The sequence below is a fragment of the Maniola hyperantus genome, chromosome 20 (genome assembly GCF_902806685.2).
Source record: "Maniola hyperantus chromosome 20, iAphHyp1.2, whole genome shotgun sequence".
In the NCBI taxonomy this organism is placed as follows: Eukaryota; Metazoa; Arthropoda; class Insecta; order Lepidoptera; family Nymphalidae; genus Maniola; species Maniola hyperantus.
Genome location: NC_048555.1, coordinates 10,928,291 through 10,948,822, shown reverse-complemented (window position 1 = coordinate 10,948,822; position 20,532 = coordinate 10,928,291). Strand labels below are relative to the sequence as shown.

Here is a 20,532-nt window from a genome sequence, read left to right as displayed (position 1 = left end):
AATTACGTAAAGGACAGCTCTTGCGAAATGTCTACGGTTAAGGTCACAAAAATGTAACATTGACTTGACGAGGTGCACACAGATGCACGCCATGCCTATATATGCGGAACGTAGACATCGCGCACACAGGGGCAAAGCGCCGCTTGTGACGAAATGCTAGTGACGTCACGTCGGCACGCGAACACACCCACACGCGCACGTGCCCGCTCTGCCCACGTGACGTTTACAATCTAGGGCTGCCAGCTGCCACGCGTATTTTATTTATTTATCTAAACTCTAAGTAAATTGATAAATAAATGAAATTTGCGTGGACAAGCATAAAAAACAACGTGCGGTCCAGAGCGTGCCTACTACAGTTATTACATGTTATTGTAAGATTTTCAAAAATGTTTTTTTAAAATGTTAAGTACAATAAAAATTAAATGATACAGTAACAAGTAGCGGTTTGTGGTTCTCATCCCATCTGATCTTGCCCAAACGACAAAGTCGATAAAACCTAAATGTTCTTTTAAAATGTTTCTTTCATTCTAGTATTTTATTTTAAGAATGCAAAAAATCTAAATATATAATAGGAAAAGGTGACTGACTAACTGACTGACTGATCTATCAACGTACAGCTCAAACTACTGGACGGATCGAGCTGAAATTTTGCATGCAGATAGCTATTACGACGTAGACGTCCGCTAAGAAAGGATTTTTGAAAATTCAACCCCTAAGGGGGTAAAATAGGGGTTTGAAATTTGTATAGTCCACGCGGACGAAGTCGCGAGCATAAGCTAGTATCATATATTACAGTTGTTTAGCAGTGAAAGATCTTTTATGATCTTTTTCTTTATAATTAATTTGCGAGCAAACGAGCAGGCTGGTCATCTGATGTAACAAGTGATTACCGCCGCCTATTAAAATTTGCATTTTGCAGCACTAGAGGAACCACCAATACGTTTCCGGCTTTTCAGGAACTAAATGGACTTATAGTCAAGATAGGGGCTTCTTTAGAGGATGATTCAGACGACATAGGTTATAAACAACCTTAATGCATTGCATAAAGATTGAATATGACACATGTCGTTTGAATCATCTTCAAAGAAGCCCCTATCTTGACTATGAATTCCAGTTTTAAAGTAACGTCCACCTTCATTTCTCTCTTAATTTAAGGGCTTAAAAACTTTATATTATTAACTAGCTTATGCCCGCGACTTCGTCCGCGTGGACTACATAAAATTTTAAACCCCTATTTTACACCCTGTTGATCTTTAACTATGAGATTTTAACATATGAGCTTAATAAAATATGTCATACTGGCAATTGCAAAAATATTAACTACAAAACTTCTTTATAGACACTTCAAAACTGACAGACTTTCATACAAACTTCAAACTTTACCCCTGTAAATTTTATCCCTTCAGGGGTTGCATTTTGAAGAATCCTTTCTTAGCGGATGCCTACATTATAATAGCTATCTGCAGACCGAATTTCAGCGCGATCCGTCCAGTAGTTTGAGTTGTGCGTTGATAGATCAGTCAGTCAGTCACCTTTTCCTTTTATATATAGATAAAAAAAACTGGTGACAGCCCTAGCCCTGCACGCACACCTCCAAACAGTCCCAATCCACTCCACGGCATTCCACGCACACCAGCACAGATGTAAACAATGTGACGTAAAGAGAACATGACTCACACAGACGCGCGGTGCACACAATGATTAATGTAAACAAACCGGTTTGAATCGAGTCACCCACACATAAACGTCTTGAGCTCGAAAGTGGGCCATCTAATGGAAATTAGCTAATAATAATATTACGATACGATACTGTTTATGTTATGATACCTATATATCTATTGAGTTCTAATTATAAACTCTCATAATAATGTATAGGTACTAGGTAGGTACTAGGTATCATGTACTTAAGACCAATGTGAAGACAGAAGCTACCTACTATACGTAATACACGCGTATGTAAAATCTATACATATTAGGATTTATTGAGGTAGGTTAGGTAGGTATTTACTGAGTGTAACCACGCGCTGGCAAAAACGAAGACAGGTGATAATACTGATGATTACTGATATCTTCTTCTTCTTCTTCTTCTTCTGCCGTACCTTATCCCACGCTCCATGGGGTCGGCAAACATGCCTTTTTCTTCCACTCACTTCTGTCATCCGTCATAATATGATAGGTACCACAGAAAAAAAAAGCGAAAAAAATATTGAAAACCCTAAAATTTTGTAAAAGTTTACGATATTATATTGCAAATAAAACATCTGACTCAATCTGGAGGTCAATGAACGTTGCGTAAGTAGGTCACTCGGGGTCAATGCCGCGTCGTAGGCGGGGCATTGACCCGAGTTTTGCACGCTATACATTGCGGGTTTGAAAAATACTAAATTACTAAAATTACTAAATGAGGCAAATGTTTATTGGTATTGGATTGTGTTTAGGTAATAGGTATAACAATACAAGTTTTTGCGAGCGTTCTGGTTACACCCTGTATGGTGATAATATTTCAACCACAAATTCACGATTATTGGATATTTTCCTTTACTTAGGATTCTAAGCTTATTTCGTGGTTTAACGACATATTGTATTGTATAAGTTTCTTTTTTTCCTTTTGAGGTACAGAACCCTAAAAAACTGCCATATTCTTTCATTGTACCTGACATACGGCATTGAAATAAACTTGAAATAAACCATTACAAATTAAACTTTTAAACAAGGCCAAAGCTACCAATATATTCACAACAAAGAACTATAAAAGCCGACACAGATAAAAATATTAAAAAAAAATCACACAATACAGTCAGGCACAAAAGTTATGACTTGGGGCTGGATGTGAAACAAGTAGGTAGGTACAGTCGTAAATAAAAACGAATAGCGCACGGCTCATACTGTTATTACTCATGTAGATTTATGGTGTTTTTTCCCAAAAATTACCGGTTTCGGTTGGTTTATGGTGCGGAGAATTTTATGCCTATTAAAAAAGTTAGAAAAAAAACAGCTTGTAATTAAATTTTTCATCTAAATACCTATTAGGTATAGCAATTTGATTATTGAGATATATTATGTATAATTAACCCGCGACTACGTCCACGTGGAATTAGGTTTTAAAAACCCCGTGTAGCCTAGACCAATTCTTGTATAACCCTCTACCTGCATGTGAAATTCCCCTTTTTACAATTTTTCTCGAATTTCCGAAAGTCGTTCAACACGTTGTCCTTCATTTTCAACCGTCATCTAAATGCCTGCCAGGGTCCAGACTCCAGGGTTGACAAAAAACAACTATTTCCATTTTCTTTACTTAAACATTTGTTTAATGCCAAACCTGCTAAATACCAATTTTCATGGATATACCATAACTCCAAAACGAATAAACTTTTGTACAAATAACGAACCCATATTTTCCTCCCTTGGGGATTAAACTTTCAAAAATCCTTTCTTAGTGTAAGCCTACGTCGTTATAGTTATCTGATTTTCCGGGACAAAGAGTCCTACGTCCGTCCCCGAGATGTAAGCTAACTCTGTACAAAATTGGTTGAACGGATGTGCCGTGAAAAGCTAGCAGACAGACACACTTTTGCATATAAGCACTAGTATGATTTAAAATATCACAATGTTGAAAATGTTAATTTTTGAGTAGTATATTACTTATTAGATTCATCATCATGATCAACCCATCACCGGCCCACTACAGAGGACAGGTCTCCTCTCAGAGTGAGGAAGGTTTTGGCTATAGTCTACCACGCTGGCTAAGTGCGGATTGGCAGACTTCACACACCTTCGAGAACATTATGGAGCACTCTCAGGCATGCAGGTTTCCTCGCGATGTTTTCCTTCACCGTTAAAGCAAGTGATATTTTAATTACTTAAAAACGCACATAACTCTTAAAAGTTAGAGGTGCGTGCCCCTTATTAGATTAGTTATTACTTATTAAACATAGGAAATATGTATTTTGTTTGTTGCAACATCTTTAGAAAGTTCGTGGCACACTGTATTATAATCACAAATTTAAATAAAGCCGCTTTCACGCCTATATTTGGCTCAATAGGTAGGCTTAATTCACACTTAATTCTACCGGTTTTTGTGAAATCAAGTTAAAGCTTTAGGCAAAATTAATAGGTCTATGTAGAGACCGTTAAGGCCCTCAACGTCAACTTGAGGTAATACAAGTATTTCCATAATATTAAAACTATGAAGACAAACTCTAAACATTGATTGGAAAAAATGATTATCTCCATATGGACATAGGCATATTAAACCAGATGGTGCCCGCGACTTTGTCCGCGTGGATTTAGGTTTTCAAAATCCCGTGGGAACTCTTTGATTTTCCAGGTTAAAAAGTAGCCATGTCCTTCCTTAACCGGGACACAAGCTATCTCAGTACCAAATTTCGTCATAATCTGTTGAACGGATGGGCCGCGAAAGGCTAGCAGACAGACAGACAGACACACTTTTTATAATATTAGTATGGAAGTATGGATTAGTATGGATAACAGCTATAGTTCTCCGAAATTTTAGTTTTTATCCTTTAATATTAATAGTGCCCAATTAAAAACTTTATAATTTTTTCCTTCAATGTAATGATGTAAATAATATTTAACTGTAGTTATAATGGTTTACAATACACTGCTTTTGACTGAAAATTATTGGCTAAAAGTTGTTAGTTATTCTAAGGATAAAAGTGATTTTGAATCTGACAAAGTATTTTAAAATGTGAAAATAAAACTGCAACACCTATAACCTTGTAGGGGGGAATCGAAGCGACTTTTAGATAACTGAACGTTGAAACTCACTTTTAGATAACTGAAAGTGTAACTCGACTTTTCTTTCTTTGAATTCGGTTGAAATCTAAATATATAAAAGGAAAAGGTGACTGACTGACCGACTGATATATCAACGCACAGCTCAAACTACTGAACGGACCGGGCATACAGATAGCTATTATGACGTAGGCATCCGCTAAGAAAGGATTTTTGAAAATTCAACCCCTAAGGGGGTGAAATAGGGGTTTGAAATTTGTGTAGTCCACGCGGACGAAGTCGCGAGCATAAGCTAGTTACAAAATAAGAATCGTCAGTCCGCAAGTGTGCCATGATCGTTGATAGTTATGCAAAGCTGTCTGAAACGCTATTCCCGTCCAAATCCAGTAAAAACCGATGGTAATCCAATATTTGCCGGATCCATTATTAAAGCCCACCGCACGGCGCGTCCGCATCCAATTATGTGTCGCGTCAAAAATTCACCCACTCCTAGTTTAGGGGGATTAAAAATTCACTACGTGCGATGCATATGATAGTGACCTTATGTATACATGGTGTAACCAGAACGCTGGCAAAAACTTAGCGTTATTGTTATACTACCTAAACACAATCCAATACCAATAACCATTTGCCTCGTTTTGTAGTTTTAGTTTTTTTTTTTCCCCCTACCATAAAGCACCATTATAAAATGGCAGCTTTATTACTACTACCATCTAGCCTATGGGCTAATAAGTAATATTATTCTAGCTTAAACTTCTACTTATGATTAATTTTTAAATCTAATTTACAGTTTTAGTGATTTAGTATTTTTCAAACCCGCAATGGATAGCGTGCAAAACTCAGGTCAATGCCCCTTCTTGTCGTTGACCTCTGCTGTCACTCAGATGTTTTATTTGCAATATATCGTAAACTTTTAGAAAATTATAGGACTTTTTTATATTTTTTTAGCGTTTTTTTGTGGTATCATATCAGTAATCATCAGTACTATCAACTGTCTTCGTTTTTGCCAGCGTTCAGGTTTGGTGAACGAATTTTCAAAATCGGTTTAGTAGTTTCAGAGATCACCCCCCTACAAATAAACTTACAAACTTTACCTCTTCTCTATATAGTATAAAATAAAGTCGCTTCCCGCGTCTGTATGTATGTATGAACGCGTAGATCTTTTGAACTACGCAACGGATTTTAATGCGGTTTTCACCAATAGATAGAGTGATTCAAGAGGAAGGTTTATAGGTACAGTTTAATTCTCAAAAAATTAGAGATCCCTAGAGAAATTGAAATAATGTGAATTAGGTCGGAAAAAAATCCTCTCATTTAAGAGTTTCCGAAGCAATGACACCTCAATGACACCACATTAGTATCTACATTGCACCCATGCGAAGCCGGGGCGGGTCGCTAGTTATAATATAAGTATAGATAGTATAGATTAAAACAAGTCCGCATCAAATTACATGGCAGCTTAATTCAAAAATTCCACATGCTCTACTTAGATTAAAAATTCAGTAGACACCCATCTACGTGTTCCGTACAGAATGAGGATTAGAGTACGGTATTCATATTATGAAGATGTTTGTGCGGGAATCACGTTCCATATTGAGGGAATCTAGAGAGTAGGGATCAACTGCTGAATTGGGTATTTGACTGCATCAAAAATAAGTTATTTCTCAGTGATTATTAAATAGAGGGTTTTCCAAAATACGTAAAATCCACGCCATTTGATAGTTTTAAGTGTAATAACTAATAACCATTTTAAATTATCGATTAAACTAAAAAAATCCGTCACTATAATGTGACGTCACATTCCAGTATTTCATAGAATCTCGCATAAGTGCGCGTTTTGACGTTTGATAAAAAGTTACTGATTTGATATTGTCAAACAACGTACATATTATCAATTAGTGATATCATTGAATAGTATAATCTTTATAACAGCTACTGGAAACGCTGGACTGGTTTTGGTGATATCCTGTAAAACGGCCTTTTTAAGGGTTCCGTATGTCCAAAAAAAGGAACCTTTATAGGTACACTTCGTTGTGAGTGTCTGTATGTCTGACAAGACCCATTAAAAGAATCAAAACCTATAGGGTACTTCCCATTGACCTAATATTATGAGGTAAGTAACAATGTCCTATAACGCAAGTAAAGGAAAAATCCGAAAACCGTGAATTTGTGGTTACATCACAATTAAAACCTGCCAAGTGCGAGTCGAACTCGCACACGAAGAGTTCCGTACTATCGTACAAGATTTTAACATTTTTATGTGCAACACTGCAAGATAATGACAACAGAACATACACCAGCAGAACCGCCAATGCGTTGCTGACTTCAGGAATTCTGTCGGAACACCGCCGAAAGGAGTTGGTTCCACCGACTTGTAATAAAAAAAAAAAAAATTCAATTAAACTTTTACAAGTATTTTTGAATCGTCAGATGCATCTACCACTAGTTCGGAATGCCTATCCTACCGAGAAGAACCAGCAAGAAACTCGGCGAGTATGTGCGGCGACTCAATATTTTAGGTCTACTCAGAGAAGAAATATGTATTACATCTGTATCTTTCTATAACTATAGTATACACGTGCCGAATATACAACAGAACACCTTCTAATCGAAGGTTGGGGGTTCAATCCCGGGCACGCACCTCTAACTTTTCGGAGTTATGTGCGTTTTTGATTAATTAAATATCACTTGCTTTAACGATGAAGGAAAACATCGTGAGGAAACCTGCATGCCTGAGAGTTCTCCATAATGTTCTCAAAGGTGTGTGAAGTCTACCAATCCGCACATGGCCAGCGTGGTAGACTATGGCCAAAACCCTTCTCACTCTGAGAGGAGACCCGTGCTCTGTAGTGAGCCGGCGATGGGTTGATCATGATGATGATGATGATGATAATGATGATGCAAGTAATAATGGTACCTAACTACCATACATACAGGCTACAGCTGTAAAAGCAATTCTAATCAAACCATTATCGTCGATTGGATCTCGTCGATCCGCATCAACTGTGAACCATCACGATTTGATATACCCCACCCTCACTCCCAGCTATATCCACCCTTAATCCCTACAGAATAGAGTTGATAATAAAATCCCATCATAATGCTATATACTGTCGCCCTACTTCAATCTATTTTCAACCCTATGTTCTGTAAAATTGAGTTTATATTAAAGTTGGTAATGTAGTGTGTATGATCAGCTGCATTGAACGTGCCCGTGCCGATAACGAATTGAAAATGAGGAATCTTTTACAAGGCGATTACGATACGATGTCGATTCGATAGAATATCGTACGCCGAGATTTCTAAATACGGTAAGAGAAATGGTATCTGCTCTCTTAAGTGCCAGGATAGAGACGTACGAAAATAATATAATCAAATAATATAATATATAAGAAAATAATCCAAAAGATCAAAAAAATTGCTGCCGCACACACATATTTTAATCATGATGACCTTGAATTCATTGTCATCGATACAAACAACCAGCTTTCCTCTCGTAAATGCAGGCTAAATGGCCAGTAGGTAAGCACGATAACACGGTACGACACACATATAAACGATTACTAAAGTCGCACATTATAAAAAACTACGTTATGAAATCATCGCCGCAGAGTCGCAGCTGTACCAACGCGGCCATGTTTTATTCTTTTTGAGTTTTTTCTCGTCAAAAAACTTCTTTTTCTCGAGTACCACCAATACGTTTCCAGCTCTACCAAGTTCAATTAGCACTATATTGAGTTTCGATCGTGATTTCCTGCGACTGACTGACTCACTTTATTCTCACGCAACTGCGATTGGCTTAGTAGATGTACGATAAAATTAACAGCTGTAGATTTCTGTCGGGTCGTTACTTAACGACGATTACTAAAGTCGTACGATAAAAACAACAGCTATAGTTTTCTGTCGTGTCGTACCATATAAACTACGACTACTAAAGTCGCACATTATAAAAAACAACGTTATAAAATCGCCGCAGAGTCGCAGCTGTACCAACGCGGCCATGTTTTATTCTTTTTGAGTTTTTTTCTCGTCAAAAAACTTCTTTTTCTCGAGTACCAATACGTTTCCAGCTCTACCAAGTTCAACGAGCACTAAATTGAGTTTCGATCGTGATTTCCTGCGACTGACTGACTCACTTTATTCCGACGAAATGGTTGATTGCAAGTTAAGTCAGTCGTGAGGAAATTCTTTACAAATTGGTCCCAATTTGAGAGTGATTTTTGTTTAATTTAATGCAATACAATAGACCGTTGTGCATTCGATTTTTAAGTTGAACTAGCCGAACAACATTTCTGCCGTCTTATTACTAAAAAGCGGCAAACTTGATAATGTAGTTTTTGAGTTAGGTATGTACTTATTGCCAAAAACCTAGGAATTTTGAAAAAAAAATTAATTATGTTTTTAAAAACTTACATGACGGTCAAAACAGGTCATAGGCAATGTATGAAAGTCCGTCATTTTTCAAATAAGGTAAGTATAAAAATTGGTCCAAAATGAAGAAGCACCTACCTACCTACATATTTAGTATTTTTGTAAATTTTTCCCGATTTTCGAAAATTTCACTCATGCAAAGTCTAGCTAGAAACTATTGAGATATTTTATGTAGGTTCTCTCTATAGTGTGGACCGCCACGGCCGAGGTCCACGGGTGTTTGAGCACTTATTACGTACTAGCTGATGCCCGCGACTTCGTCCGCGTGGAATTAGATTTTCAAAATCCCGCGGGAACTCTTTGATTTTCCGGGATAAAAAGTAGCCTATGTCACTCTCCAGATCTTTATCTATACACATGCAAAAAATCACGTCAATCCGTTGCACCGTTGCGACATGATTGAAGGACAAACCAACACACAAACACACTTTCGCACTGAAGGGTACTGATATTCGATTCTTGTTCATATTCGTAAAAATACAATTCAAAGCGACCTTCGTCGTACAAAACGTATGTAGGTACTAACTACCCTCCTACGTCTAGGGGTTTTCAGAAATTCCATCTGAACATAGCCGGGGCGATTCAACTAGTAATAAATACACCTAGATTTCCTCGTGCCTAACCCATTCGCCAAGTTTAGAATTCAATAACAGGATATAAACACGATTAGTCGTAGTTTTTAGCGTGGCTCGTTAAAACGATATTATCGGCGGCCATTTTGTAAACTGGCCGCGATTTTAATTGCGTACATATTTACAAAATATTCATTAGATACCCCATTGAAGGTAAGCTTTGGAAGGTATTAGAGTGTAAGGTATGGCTATTATGCTGAAATTCTCCTATGGTGGCCAATAAAACTCATTCGACATCAATAGCACGGAGCTATGAATCAGCTTAACTTATTTCTATTCAAGTTTTCTGTGGTTTAAAGCCTCAAATACCGTAGCAGGCTTGAAAAAGGTGAACTAAGTTCATAAGTACAGCCGAAAGTAATGTACATCGGCCTTTAGAAGGAGATAGCAGTAGAGCACTGTCTCTGTCGTTAAGACCGACAAAACGTCATATAGGTATGAGTGACAGAGACAATGCTCCACAAAGCCGAAATGTCATTCTAAAGGCCGATGTTTGGCTTTTCATGTTTTGTATCTAATAATGAATAGTAGAGCAGTAGTGACAGGGAGTATAAGACTTAAGAGATCATAATATATCTAAGTATACTTATCATAATATTATATCTAAGTATACTTTAGTTTCCCAAACAAATCGCAGAAACCTTTTTGGAGAAAGGCGTAAGCGACGCGATTTGATTAAAGCATAAACAGCGCCATCTATGAGGCTTTTAAAAAACATGCCCTAAAAATCAATACCTAACTCAAAGTAAATAGGATGTTCAATTATACAAAAAGCTAATGGATGTGTTCCTTTGTTCCAGGGTTCCACCTCAGTGGAGTGGTGCGTGCGCCGGCAGCCATCCCGCCTTGCTCTGAACCAGAGAGGTTATACAGGGTCACAGTCTCCTTTGACAGGTATGCTTCCCTGGTATATATCATCACCTCAACCCATCGCCGGCATAGCACGGGTTTCCTACCCGCCCCCCAATTGTGTAAGAATAACCATTTCATGGCTATCGCAATCGTCAAGAATTCTGCCCTTTGATTGGCTGTGAAAAAATGTAAACAGCGAATCAACCAATCAAAGGGCAGAATTTCTTGATTGCGATAGCCATGAAATTGTTATTCTTACACAATTGGGGGGCAGATTGAGAAAGATTGAGGCCATAATCCAATCCGAATACATACGCTATTTTCAATAAATCAAACTATTTGAATGACTAAAGTGCAGGTTCTTGATTCCAGATGCAAGATAACCGGGGTGACATGCAGCTGCGAGGCGCGAGACATATTCTGGTGCCAGCACGTGGTGGCGCTCGCCCTCTACCGCATCCGAAACGCAGACTCCGTGCGCCTGCGCGTGCCTATATCAGGTGATTTATCAAATGACTAACCTACTACTACACAATTTTTAAATACTTACTTATCTACATATCAAAAAAATAAATTAAAAACCGACTTTCAAAACCACTACAAAGTAAAAAATAGCTTTTGTTTCTACACGTGTATGTATGTTGAAGTCGGGCGAGCTTCACGCTTTGATTTCTAGTTTCTGTTTTTATGCTCGTATAATATATGTATGCTGACTCCATACATACAATAATACACGTCTTCTTCTTCCTTACCTTATCCCACGCTACGTGGGGTCGGCACAACATGTCTTCTTCTTCCACTCATTCCTGTCATTCGTCAACGTATTATCCACTTCTTTTTCACGCATATCCTCTTTCACGCAATCCATCCACCTTTTCTTTGGTCGTCCTTTCCTCTTTTTTCCTTCCACATGCATACTTAACATTCTTCTAGTGACATGGCTTTCTTCCCTCCGCATTATATGCCCATACCATGCCAGCCTATTACCCCTCATCTTTTCTACCACTGGCGCTACTTTCAAACTACCCCTTATATATACACGTGTAGAAACAAAAGTTTTAGTGTAAGTACTCATTGCTTGGTACCTAAAATATTAATTCACTAGCAAAACTTTCCAAATCCACACGGCTTAGGAGTTCAGTACCTTCCAGCATCAGGATTGAAAAGTTGGGACTTGGAATTCAATAACAAAGTTTATGCTCGGCATTTACAATGTTATTTCACCAGGAACAATTCGTGAATCGCTATGGTTTAGGAGTGCTGTACCATGCATCATCAAGTTTGAGATCCACCCCGATCGGCATCTCGACCGTCCTATACCTTGAACTTGATTCAACGTTTCGCCCTTAAACCAGTGAGATCTTTGACTATATTTCACTAAAATAAAACATTTTCCCATTCCAGAAACCCTGCTCCAGATGGACAGGCAGCAGCTACAGAAGTTCGTCCAGTACCTAATAGCAGAACACCATACAGAGGTCCTGCCGACCGCGCAGAGGTTAGCTGACGAGGTGCTGCAGGCCAGATCAGCTATCAACAGGATATGCGGAGCCCCCGACCCCACGGCCGGGCCTCCGCCCGACGCGCACCATGCTTGGCACTTGGATGAGCAGCAGGTATAAATTCTCCAAGCGTTAAACTGTTTTTAGGGTTCCGTACCTCAAAAGGAAAAACGGAACTCTTATAGGATCACTTTGTTGTCTGTCTATCGGTCTGTAAAGAAACCTACAGTGTACTTCCCGTTGACCTAGAATCATGAAATTTGGCAGGTATAGGTAGGTCTTATAGCAGACATAAGGGGAAAATCTGAAAACCGTGCATTTTGGGTTACATCAAAAAAAAAATTGTGGTCATGAACTAATAATTAGAATTTTCAATTTTCGAAGTAAGATAACTCTATCAAGTGGGGTATCATATGAAAGGGCTTTACCTGTGCATTCTAAAACAGATTTTTATTTACTTTTATGCATCATAGTTTTTGAATTATCGGGCAAAATGTCGAAAAAATACGACTGTAGTACGGAACCAATTTTTCAATTGCAAGATAGTCTTGCACTTGACGACAATCATGCCGTATACTGAGCAATCATGAGGTCTAGCTTAGAACGCGCTTGCCTAGAAGATGCCTATTCACTCGTTACCTTGAAGGCATTTAGTTATACGTGGGAGGAAACCGCCCATGAACTCTAGCACCAGAGGAACCGCCAAAACGTTTCCAGAAATGAAATGATGGAATAACGCCCAGATGGAGTTGAAATTTGGTGTTGCGACGTCCGATCATAGAAAGTTGAAATATCCGTTCAAACAAATTACAACTCCATTTTTTGACGTCATCACGGACAAGAAACCACATCACACCACATCATGACCTTGGGGGATATAGATTAATCTCAGTCCAATGAACCCAGTTAAGACAATAATTACCTTGGTCATTAGGGACGTGTTTTTCGGATGACTCTGTACCCCTTTTGTCTGTGAACATGGCATTTGAATGGTTATTGCCTCTAGACAACGATATCATAAATGCGAAAGCGTGTCTGTCTGTCTGCTAGCTTTTTACGGCCCATCTTTTCAACCGATTTTGAACATTCCGAAATTTGGAACAGAGATAGCTTGCTTGCATCCCGGGGAAGGACATAAGCTATTTTTTTACCCGGAAAATTAAAGAGTTCCCACGGGATTTTTAAAAACTAAATAAATCCACGCGGACGAAGTCGCGGACATCATCTAGTAAAACATATTTTGATTTGATTTGACCTGTATGTATGTATGTACTATGTATGTGTATATCTGTTCTCATGTCCACTCATAATTACTTACCGGATAAATGATACCTCATTAGATTCGTCCTGATGGCACTAGTGGTAGTGTCACTGGGTACATAAAATTATTAAAAAAACAAATTGGCGCATTTCATGCGCTTTAATGTGCGGGCTGTAAAAATGCAAACTGCAGTTGGTTTTTTTTTTTTTAAACTTAAAATTACCTGTTTTTTAAGAGAAAGAGAAGAAATTAATGTTTGATTATTTTTTTTAGATTTTGATTGTAATGTAAAGCATATTTCTAAATATTCTATTTTTATTTCCAGGTCTGCGAACAAGTGCGAGCGTACTTATTACAGGGAACTTATTATAATGCAAACAAGCAACTAAATTCTTTATTTTCTAAGGTAATAACATTTTTTTACCCCTCTTACGATTTCACCTCTTACAATCTAAGACTGAGATCTATAGAGCGCACTTTGACTTTGCTCAGACTTAAGATTGAGTTAAAACGAGACATGCATCACATGTTAAAATTATACCACAACTCACAGCGCATCGTGGGAATCGCTTGATGCGACGTCGCACTTCAAGTATTGTGGAAGGACCCTGACAGTGAGATTTACATAATATAGAGAGCACTCTGTCTTAGCTTAGACTTAAGACAGAGTTAAAACGAGACAGAGCACATAAATCTGTCGTTTTAACTCAATCTTATTTCTGAGCAAAATCAAAGTGCGCTCTATAAATCTCAGCCTTAGAGTCCTTAGGAGTTCTCCATAATGTTCTCATGATGATGATAGATTTTTATCTTTTTAGGTTCGAGAAATGCTCCGCGCACAAGACTCGAATGGTCCAAGAATGTTAATGTTAATGACTGAACAGTTCCTATCAGACCCTCGGTTGCTCCTATGGCGGAACCAGAACACCCCGATGACGGAGAAGTGCAGGCAACTGTGGGAGCAACTCGGGGCTTTGTGGGTCAGGTAATAATCTTCCTTTTATAAAAAAGCCTGACTGACTGATTTATCAACGTACAGCTCAAACTACTGGCCAGATTGAGCTGAATATTTGAATGCAAATAGCTATTATGACGTAGACATCCGCTAAGAAAGAATTTTTGAAAATTCACCCTTAACTTGAAAAGTGTGAAAGAAAATTGACTTGGTACTAAAGGGGTTTGAATTGAATTAAAATTTAATCAAAATCGGTTAAACTGTTGGGCCTTGAAAAGCTAGCAAACAGACAGACACACTTTCGCATTTATAATATTAGTATGGATTGATCACTTGAAAAGAACAACCGCCGAGTTTCCTGCTGGTTCTTCTATATAAAAACGGCATTCCGAATCAGTAAATTATTTGACGATTCAAAAGCAATTGTAAGTTTACTTGAATAAAAATATACTCCATTCTATTCTACTCTCTTCTATTCCAGCATCGTGCTGGACCCCGGAAGTAACAAGCATCATAGGATGCAGTGGAGGCATATGTTGGACAAGTGGTCTGCTGTTGAAGTCTGTCCCACTGAGGATCCGGATTATAGGTCGTTTCCATTGGTAAGTTACCTTTATTAAGGTTTCAATTAAAATGATTTTCTTTGTCTTACTATATTTTATTTTATTTTCTTTGGAAAACTAACAGCTTATAATAATCTTAAAATTAGGTAACTAGGAGCTAATAATAGGTTTTCACAGTTACAAAATTAAATAGTAAGAAGAACACAGGGTAGGGTTTGTGTCTGAGGGGCCCGACGTCTCAACACAAGCTGAGTGGCCTACCTGTTCGAGGTGCAGTTGCACTGCTGTACAGGACGATATTGCCTACACCATGTACCACCTATATACCTCGAATAAACATTATTCTATTCTATTCTATTCTATTCAAATACTACTATAAGTCCCGCAAATTGCTAATGCGCGTGGTCGCCATTTTAGTGATGTCAGCACTAGACTGAAGTTTCGAGCTGATGGTATATTTTTATTTCGGCTGACATCAAAATGACGTCATTTCGATTTTAATGAGACATGGTTCCAGCGCATGGTTAACGGGACTTATACTATTACATTTACCTATGGAAAATTAGTTTGTATCGTGCACAGACCAACACCTAATAGCCAGACACCCCCGATCGCCAAGCTTAGGCAGTTGCATAGCATAAAAGTCGGCCCACGCCCGTTCGGTACCCTCATTCACTCGTAAACATAATGTTTTATTGCTGTCCTTTTCAGTATGCACGGGAGCGAGAGAGAAATGAGAGGGATCGCGACAGAGATCACAGAGACAGGGATAGAGACAGACATCGGGACAGGGAAGAAAGGGATCGAGAGAGGGTACGGGAAAGAGAGGAGAGAGACCGGTAAGATAAATATTAAACCTATCAAGAAAGAGTGCTTGGTGTCCTTGAACAGGTCATAATTTTGGCAAAATGACTTGAGCTGGTCGATTGCGGTAGAATGGCTACAATGTTACGATCGCAATCATCTCTGATTGGTTGTTGCTCGTTCACTATTAGCTACAATGCATTGTTGCAACCAGAATCGCACAAATTCAGCCGATCACAACAATTGAAATTGTAATAATGATTGATGCAGGTTTACGAAATCGACCCGCTGTTGTTTTTATTAAATCATAGACCGTACACGGGTTCGCGAAAGCAAGCTGTATTATAGGTGGAAACAAATTATCAGACGTAAAGTAGCGGACGTAACCTTGGGCCGTCCTTGAGCGCTCGGACGTCCGATAGAATTTCGGTCCGCTGGATGTTTTGTCAGCTGAAAACGCTCGGATAAGTCCGCAAGCCGCGTCCCAAAAGACTGTGCACACTTATCTGTCGCGTACGGACACGTCCGATTTGGGCCGTTACGGCGATTACGCACTGCACTTCCGTCATCCGAGTTCTATCCATCATCCGTGAGAATACCAGCGATTATCTACGATATATTATGTCATAAGCTTCCATACAAAACAAAAAGGAACGTATCTTCACGGACTCGGATGGGATGAGTGCGTAACCGACGTTAATGTTATGAAACCTTGTCAACAACTGCCTATAAAATTTTTAAAGTAATTATTTTTAAAGTCAATAAATGTTCTCAAAACCTTTGTCTATCGTACGAAAAAGATAGTGTTATCATAATATTTTATTTCCAGCGAAAGACATAGAGAAAGACAGAGAAGAGAAATGCATTCCCATTCAGAAAGTTCCGATGAAGACTCTAGACCTAATAAGTAAGTTATTTTCTTATAAATAATACTATTCCCGCGATTTCGTCCGCGTGGACTACACAAATTTCAAACCCCTGTTTTACCCCCTTAGGTGTTGAATTATCAAAATCCTTTCTTAATAGCTTTCTTACGTCATATTAGCTATCTGCATGCGTCAGCCCGATGCGTCCAATAGTTTGAGCTGTGCGTTGATAGATCAGTCAGCCAGTCAGTCAGCTCTTTCGTTTATATAAGACTGGCAGTTGCCCGCGACTGCGTAAATTTTCTCATCTCATCAGATGAGAGAGAGATGATCTCATGGTCAAAAATTTTCGCGCTGCAAAAGGCCTCACTTACCTACTCACTCAGTCTCACCTTAAGGCACAGAACCCAGAATACCTAAATGCCAATTTTCATATCTCTAACTTCAAAAACATAGGATTTTCATGTAACCTTTCAACCCCCATTTCACCCCCCTATGAGTGGATATAGATGTATTAATTTCAAATGCCACCTGGGTCATCTATATTCTATAAACTTGTGGATAAAGATGTTTTTTTAAATCTTTTATTAACAGACTTTTACATTTATGTATGTTAGCCTAAAGATGGTTCTGATAATATTTGTTTTAATTTCAGCTATGAACGTGAATACAGGAGAGCTAGCAAAAGACTTAGGTTACACAACCAGCGATCGACCCCCCTTACACCAAGGACAGTTTTTCACAAGTAAGACTTTACCTTTTCTATTTTCCGATTGCCACTTACTTGATTACAGTTCTTGCAATTCACGAAAGCGACTGGACTTTATTTGTAGTTACGTCTTAATTTGAAAATACTAATTATTTGTTCATGAACACATTTTTTTTTGTGATGTGACCACAAATTCACGGTTTTCGGATTTTTCCTTTACTTGTACTATAAAACCCACCTACCTGCCAAATTTCAAGATTCTAGGTCAATGGGAAGTACCCTATAGGTTTTCTTGACAGACACTACAGATGGACAGACAACGAAGTGATCCTATAAAGGTTCCTTTTTCCTTTTGAGGTATGGAACCCTAAAAATTGCCATTTTTTCCAAGGCTAAATTGATTTATTTCAGAGCCTTGGACGCAGTAGATATATCGTGGGAGAACGACCACCTCAAGAACATCCTGAGCTCAGACGAGTTCTGTGACCCTGAGAAACCGGACAAAGCTGGCGCCTCCATGGACGCCACGCTACAGCCTTACCCTAAGTTTAATGATCTTGGACAACCTTTATGGCATGGTTAGTAATTTTTTTGCTAGATAATTTATTTCATTTAGTCTATATATGTATTTAGGATATAGAATTGTTGGAAAGGGTGCAGAGGCGAGCCATTAAGTAGGAAACTGAAAAATCTCCGATATGAACAAAGACTTATAAAACTTGGACTCAGCACCCTCAAAAGTAGGCGAGAAAGAGGCGATCTTATTGAAACTTACAAAATACTAAATAATTATTATAATTTCCCAAATTTTGAGAGCATGTATTCGAGATGGAGCAATCCTTGATTTAGGGGACACATGATATGAAGTTACAATATAAATTACCATCGTCAAATCCATTAAAACACTTTCTGACCAATAGTAATGTATATGCTTTGCTTTCTTGTAACAATGCTCGGCAGTTTTCACCAGGAACAGTTCCTAAATCTCAATGGTTTAGGAGTGCTGTACCCTACGTCATCAGGTTTGAGGAGCTTGGAGGTGGAGTGAACGGCATAAAGCCGTTGCTTGATAACTAAAATATCAATTCACCATCGGAAATTCCCGAATCTCCACGGCTTAGGAGTTCAATACCTTGCAGCATCAGGATTGAGGAGTTGGGATTCGAAGTTCAGTGATGTAGTCTGTGCTTGGTTCCTAAAATAATATTGCATCATCTGCAATTCCTGAATCACTATAGTTAAGGAGTGCTGTACCCTACATCATCAGGGTTGAAAAGTTGGGACTTGGAGTCCAAGCATGAAGTCGTTGCTTTGTACATATAATATTAATTTACTATGAACACTTCTTGAATCTTGATAAATTAGGCGGGCAGTAACCTTGCAGCATCAGGATTAAGGAGTTGGATCCAGAAATTTTTATGGGACATTCACGGCAGCTATTGATTAAAAAAAAATCAAATCGGTCCAGAGACCTCGAAATATGCACATACATAAAACTTCTTTTTAGAAGTCCGTTAAAAATGTTTCGTGCTAGTAGATTGGATGTCGACCATATAAATTAAGGATGTCACAAATGTGGATTAGGCATAGAGGTGTTGAAGGAGTTGAGACGTTTTGTGGAGTTTGAGTCCATTTTTCAGAACACTTGCCCGTGGTCGGAGCGCGGATAGAAGCACTCCGGGCGCACGGGCGAGCGCCGGCGGCGCTGAGACTGGCGGTCGCGGCGGCGCGCGCCATGAGGCATAGACAGGTTAGTAGTTATACTCTATCCACCGAGAGAGGTTAGTAGTACAGGACTCTCTCTGTAACATAATCCCAAAGACAAAAAACTCAGTGGGTGTTAACCATTTTGAGTCACCATCTAATTTCAAATGAAGCTATATTTTCTGTACAGAACATGTTATCAAAAAACCTTCGACATACTAGCGTCACGCAAATACACTGAGATTATTTTCTTGTTACAGGAAGTAGCCCAACAGAGGTGGCACGAAGCCGGCGGCGGCGAGGCCTCCAGCTCCAACACCACCGGCTCCTCCAACAGCAGCGCATGCGCGAGCGAGTCGTGCCTGGGGCAGTGCGACCGTGCCAAGCTGTCGCTTGTCTGCGCGCACATGGACGCGGGCGCGTGTCTGCCTTGCCCCTCGCCGACTGCGCCTACCTGCGCGCTGTCGCACTCGCAGCGGTGTATCGGCAGAGGTCAGTACACGTTCCCGCAGCTCCGACACCACCGGCTTCTCCAACAGCAGCGCATGAGTACCATGTTTCTATACTTCCCGTGTTTCCTCTTTGGTTTTCCGGGATAAAAAGTTGGCTATGTCCAGGTCCAGGTCTTTAACCCATGCAAAAAATCATGTCGATCCGTTGCCCCGTTGTGACGTGATTTAAGGACAAACCAATAAACCAACACACTTTCGCATTTATAATAATATAAGCAGTGATAAATGGCTTTGGCTTTATGGCTGTTGGTTGTTGGCAGACAGCAGATGTTGGACGGGCTGGACGCTGGAGGCGATCTGGTGCGTGTACGAGTGCCTCGCTGACGCGTGCCTCGCGCCCGACGACCAGCGCGCCTCGCCTCGCCTGCACACCTACATCGATGAGGAGCCCAACACTGGCCTGCCTCCTAGGTAAGTTTGTACTCATACAGAGACTTTCCAGTGAAAAGCAGCTATCTCCCCTGTCATGTAAAAACTGTCACACCCCTTTCAGTTAGCCCGCTTCCATCTTAGACTGCATCATAAGTTATTACCAGATGAGATTGCAGCCAATGATTAACTTGTTGGTTAACTTGAAAATGATGTTTGTGATTGGTTGGTGGCTCAAAATGGTTCACGCCCACTGAGATTTTTGACTCTGTCATTTGTATGGGATCACGTCACAGAGAGAGTGTTATACTAACTTCTTTCTCATGAATAGAGTAAAGTATGGTCTCAAACCACGTTATGCTGCTGAATAACTACACTTATTTCTTTAAAAGATTTCTCTCATCTTTGTCAGGTACCAGCATGTCCCAGTGGCGGGTAGCAAGAATCCTGAGGAGACCTACCTGGCGCTGGCGCTCGAGGCGGCGCTGCTGGGGCTCGGCATGCAGAGGATGCTGCCCCATGGCCTGTATGCGCAGGAGCGATATTGTAAGCAGGTACGCCTATAAATTGTCGAATTTTCGTTTTTAGAAATTATTGAAGCGAAACTTATTGCGAAA

At 39.4% G+C, this 20,532-nt stretch overlaps 1 protein-coding gene across 1 annotated transcript in view; it reads left to right on the top strand.

The window, feature by feature from the left end:
- LOC117991798 (zinc finger SWIM domain-containing protein 4-like) overlaps positions 1-20,532 on the top strand; it is a 105,534-nt gene that overhangs the window by 76,584 nt on the left and 8,418 nt on the right. The window contains exons 2-15 of the mRNA XM_034979406.2: positions 10,619-10,712; positions 11,043-11,170; positions 12,075-12,286; positions 13,759-13,839; positions 14,252-14,418; positions 14,870-14,990; positions 15,663-15,790; positions 16,585-16,662; positions 17,277-17,366; positions 17,742-17,908; positions 18,971-19,080; positions 19,295-19,526; positions 19,807-19,957; positions 20,328-20,469. Of these exons, the coding sequence (XP_034835297.1) occupies positions 10,619-10,712; positions 11,043-11,170; positions 12,075-12,286; positions 13,759-13,839; positions 14,252-14,418; positions 14,870-14,990; positions 15,663-15,790; positions 16,585-16,662; positions 17,277-17,366; positions 17,742-17,908; positions 18,971-19,080; positions 19,295-19,526; positions 19,807-19,957; positions 20,328-20,469 (1,901 nt within the window). The remainder of the gene's footprint in view (positions 1-10,618; positions 10,713-11,042; positions 11,171-12,074; positions 12,287-13,758; positions 13,840-14,251; positions 14,419-14,869; positions 14,991-15,662; positions 15,791-16,584; positions 16,663-17,276; positions 17,367-17,741; positions 17,909-18,970; positions 19,081-19,294; positions 19,527-19,806; positions 19,958-20,327; positions 20,470-20,532) is intronic.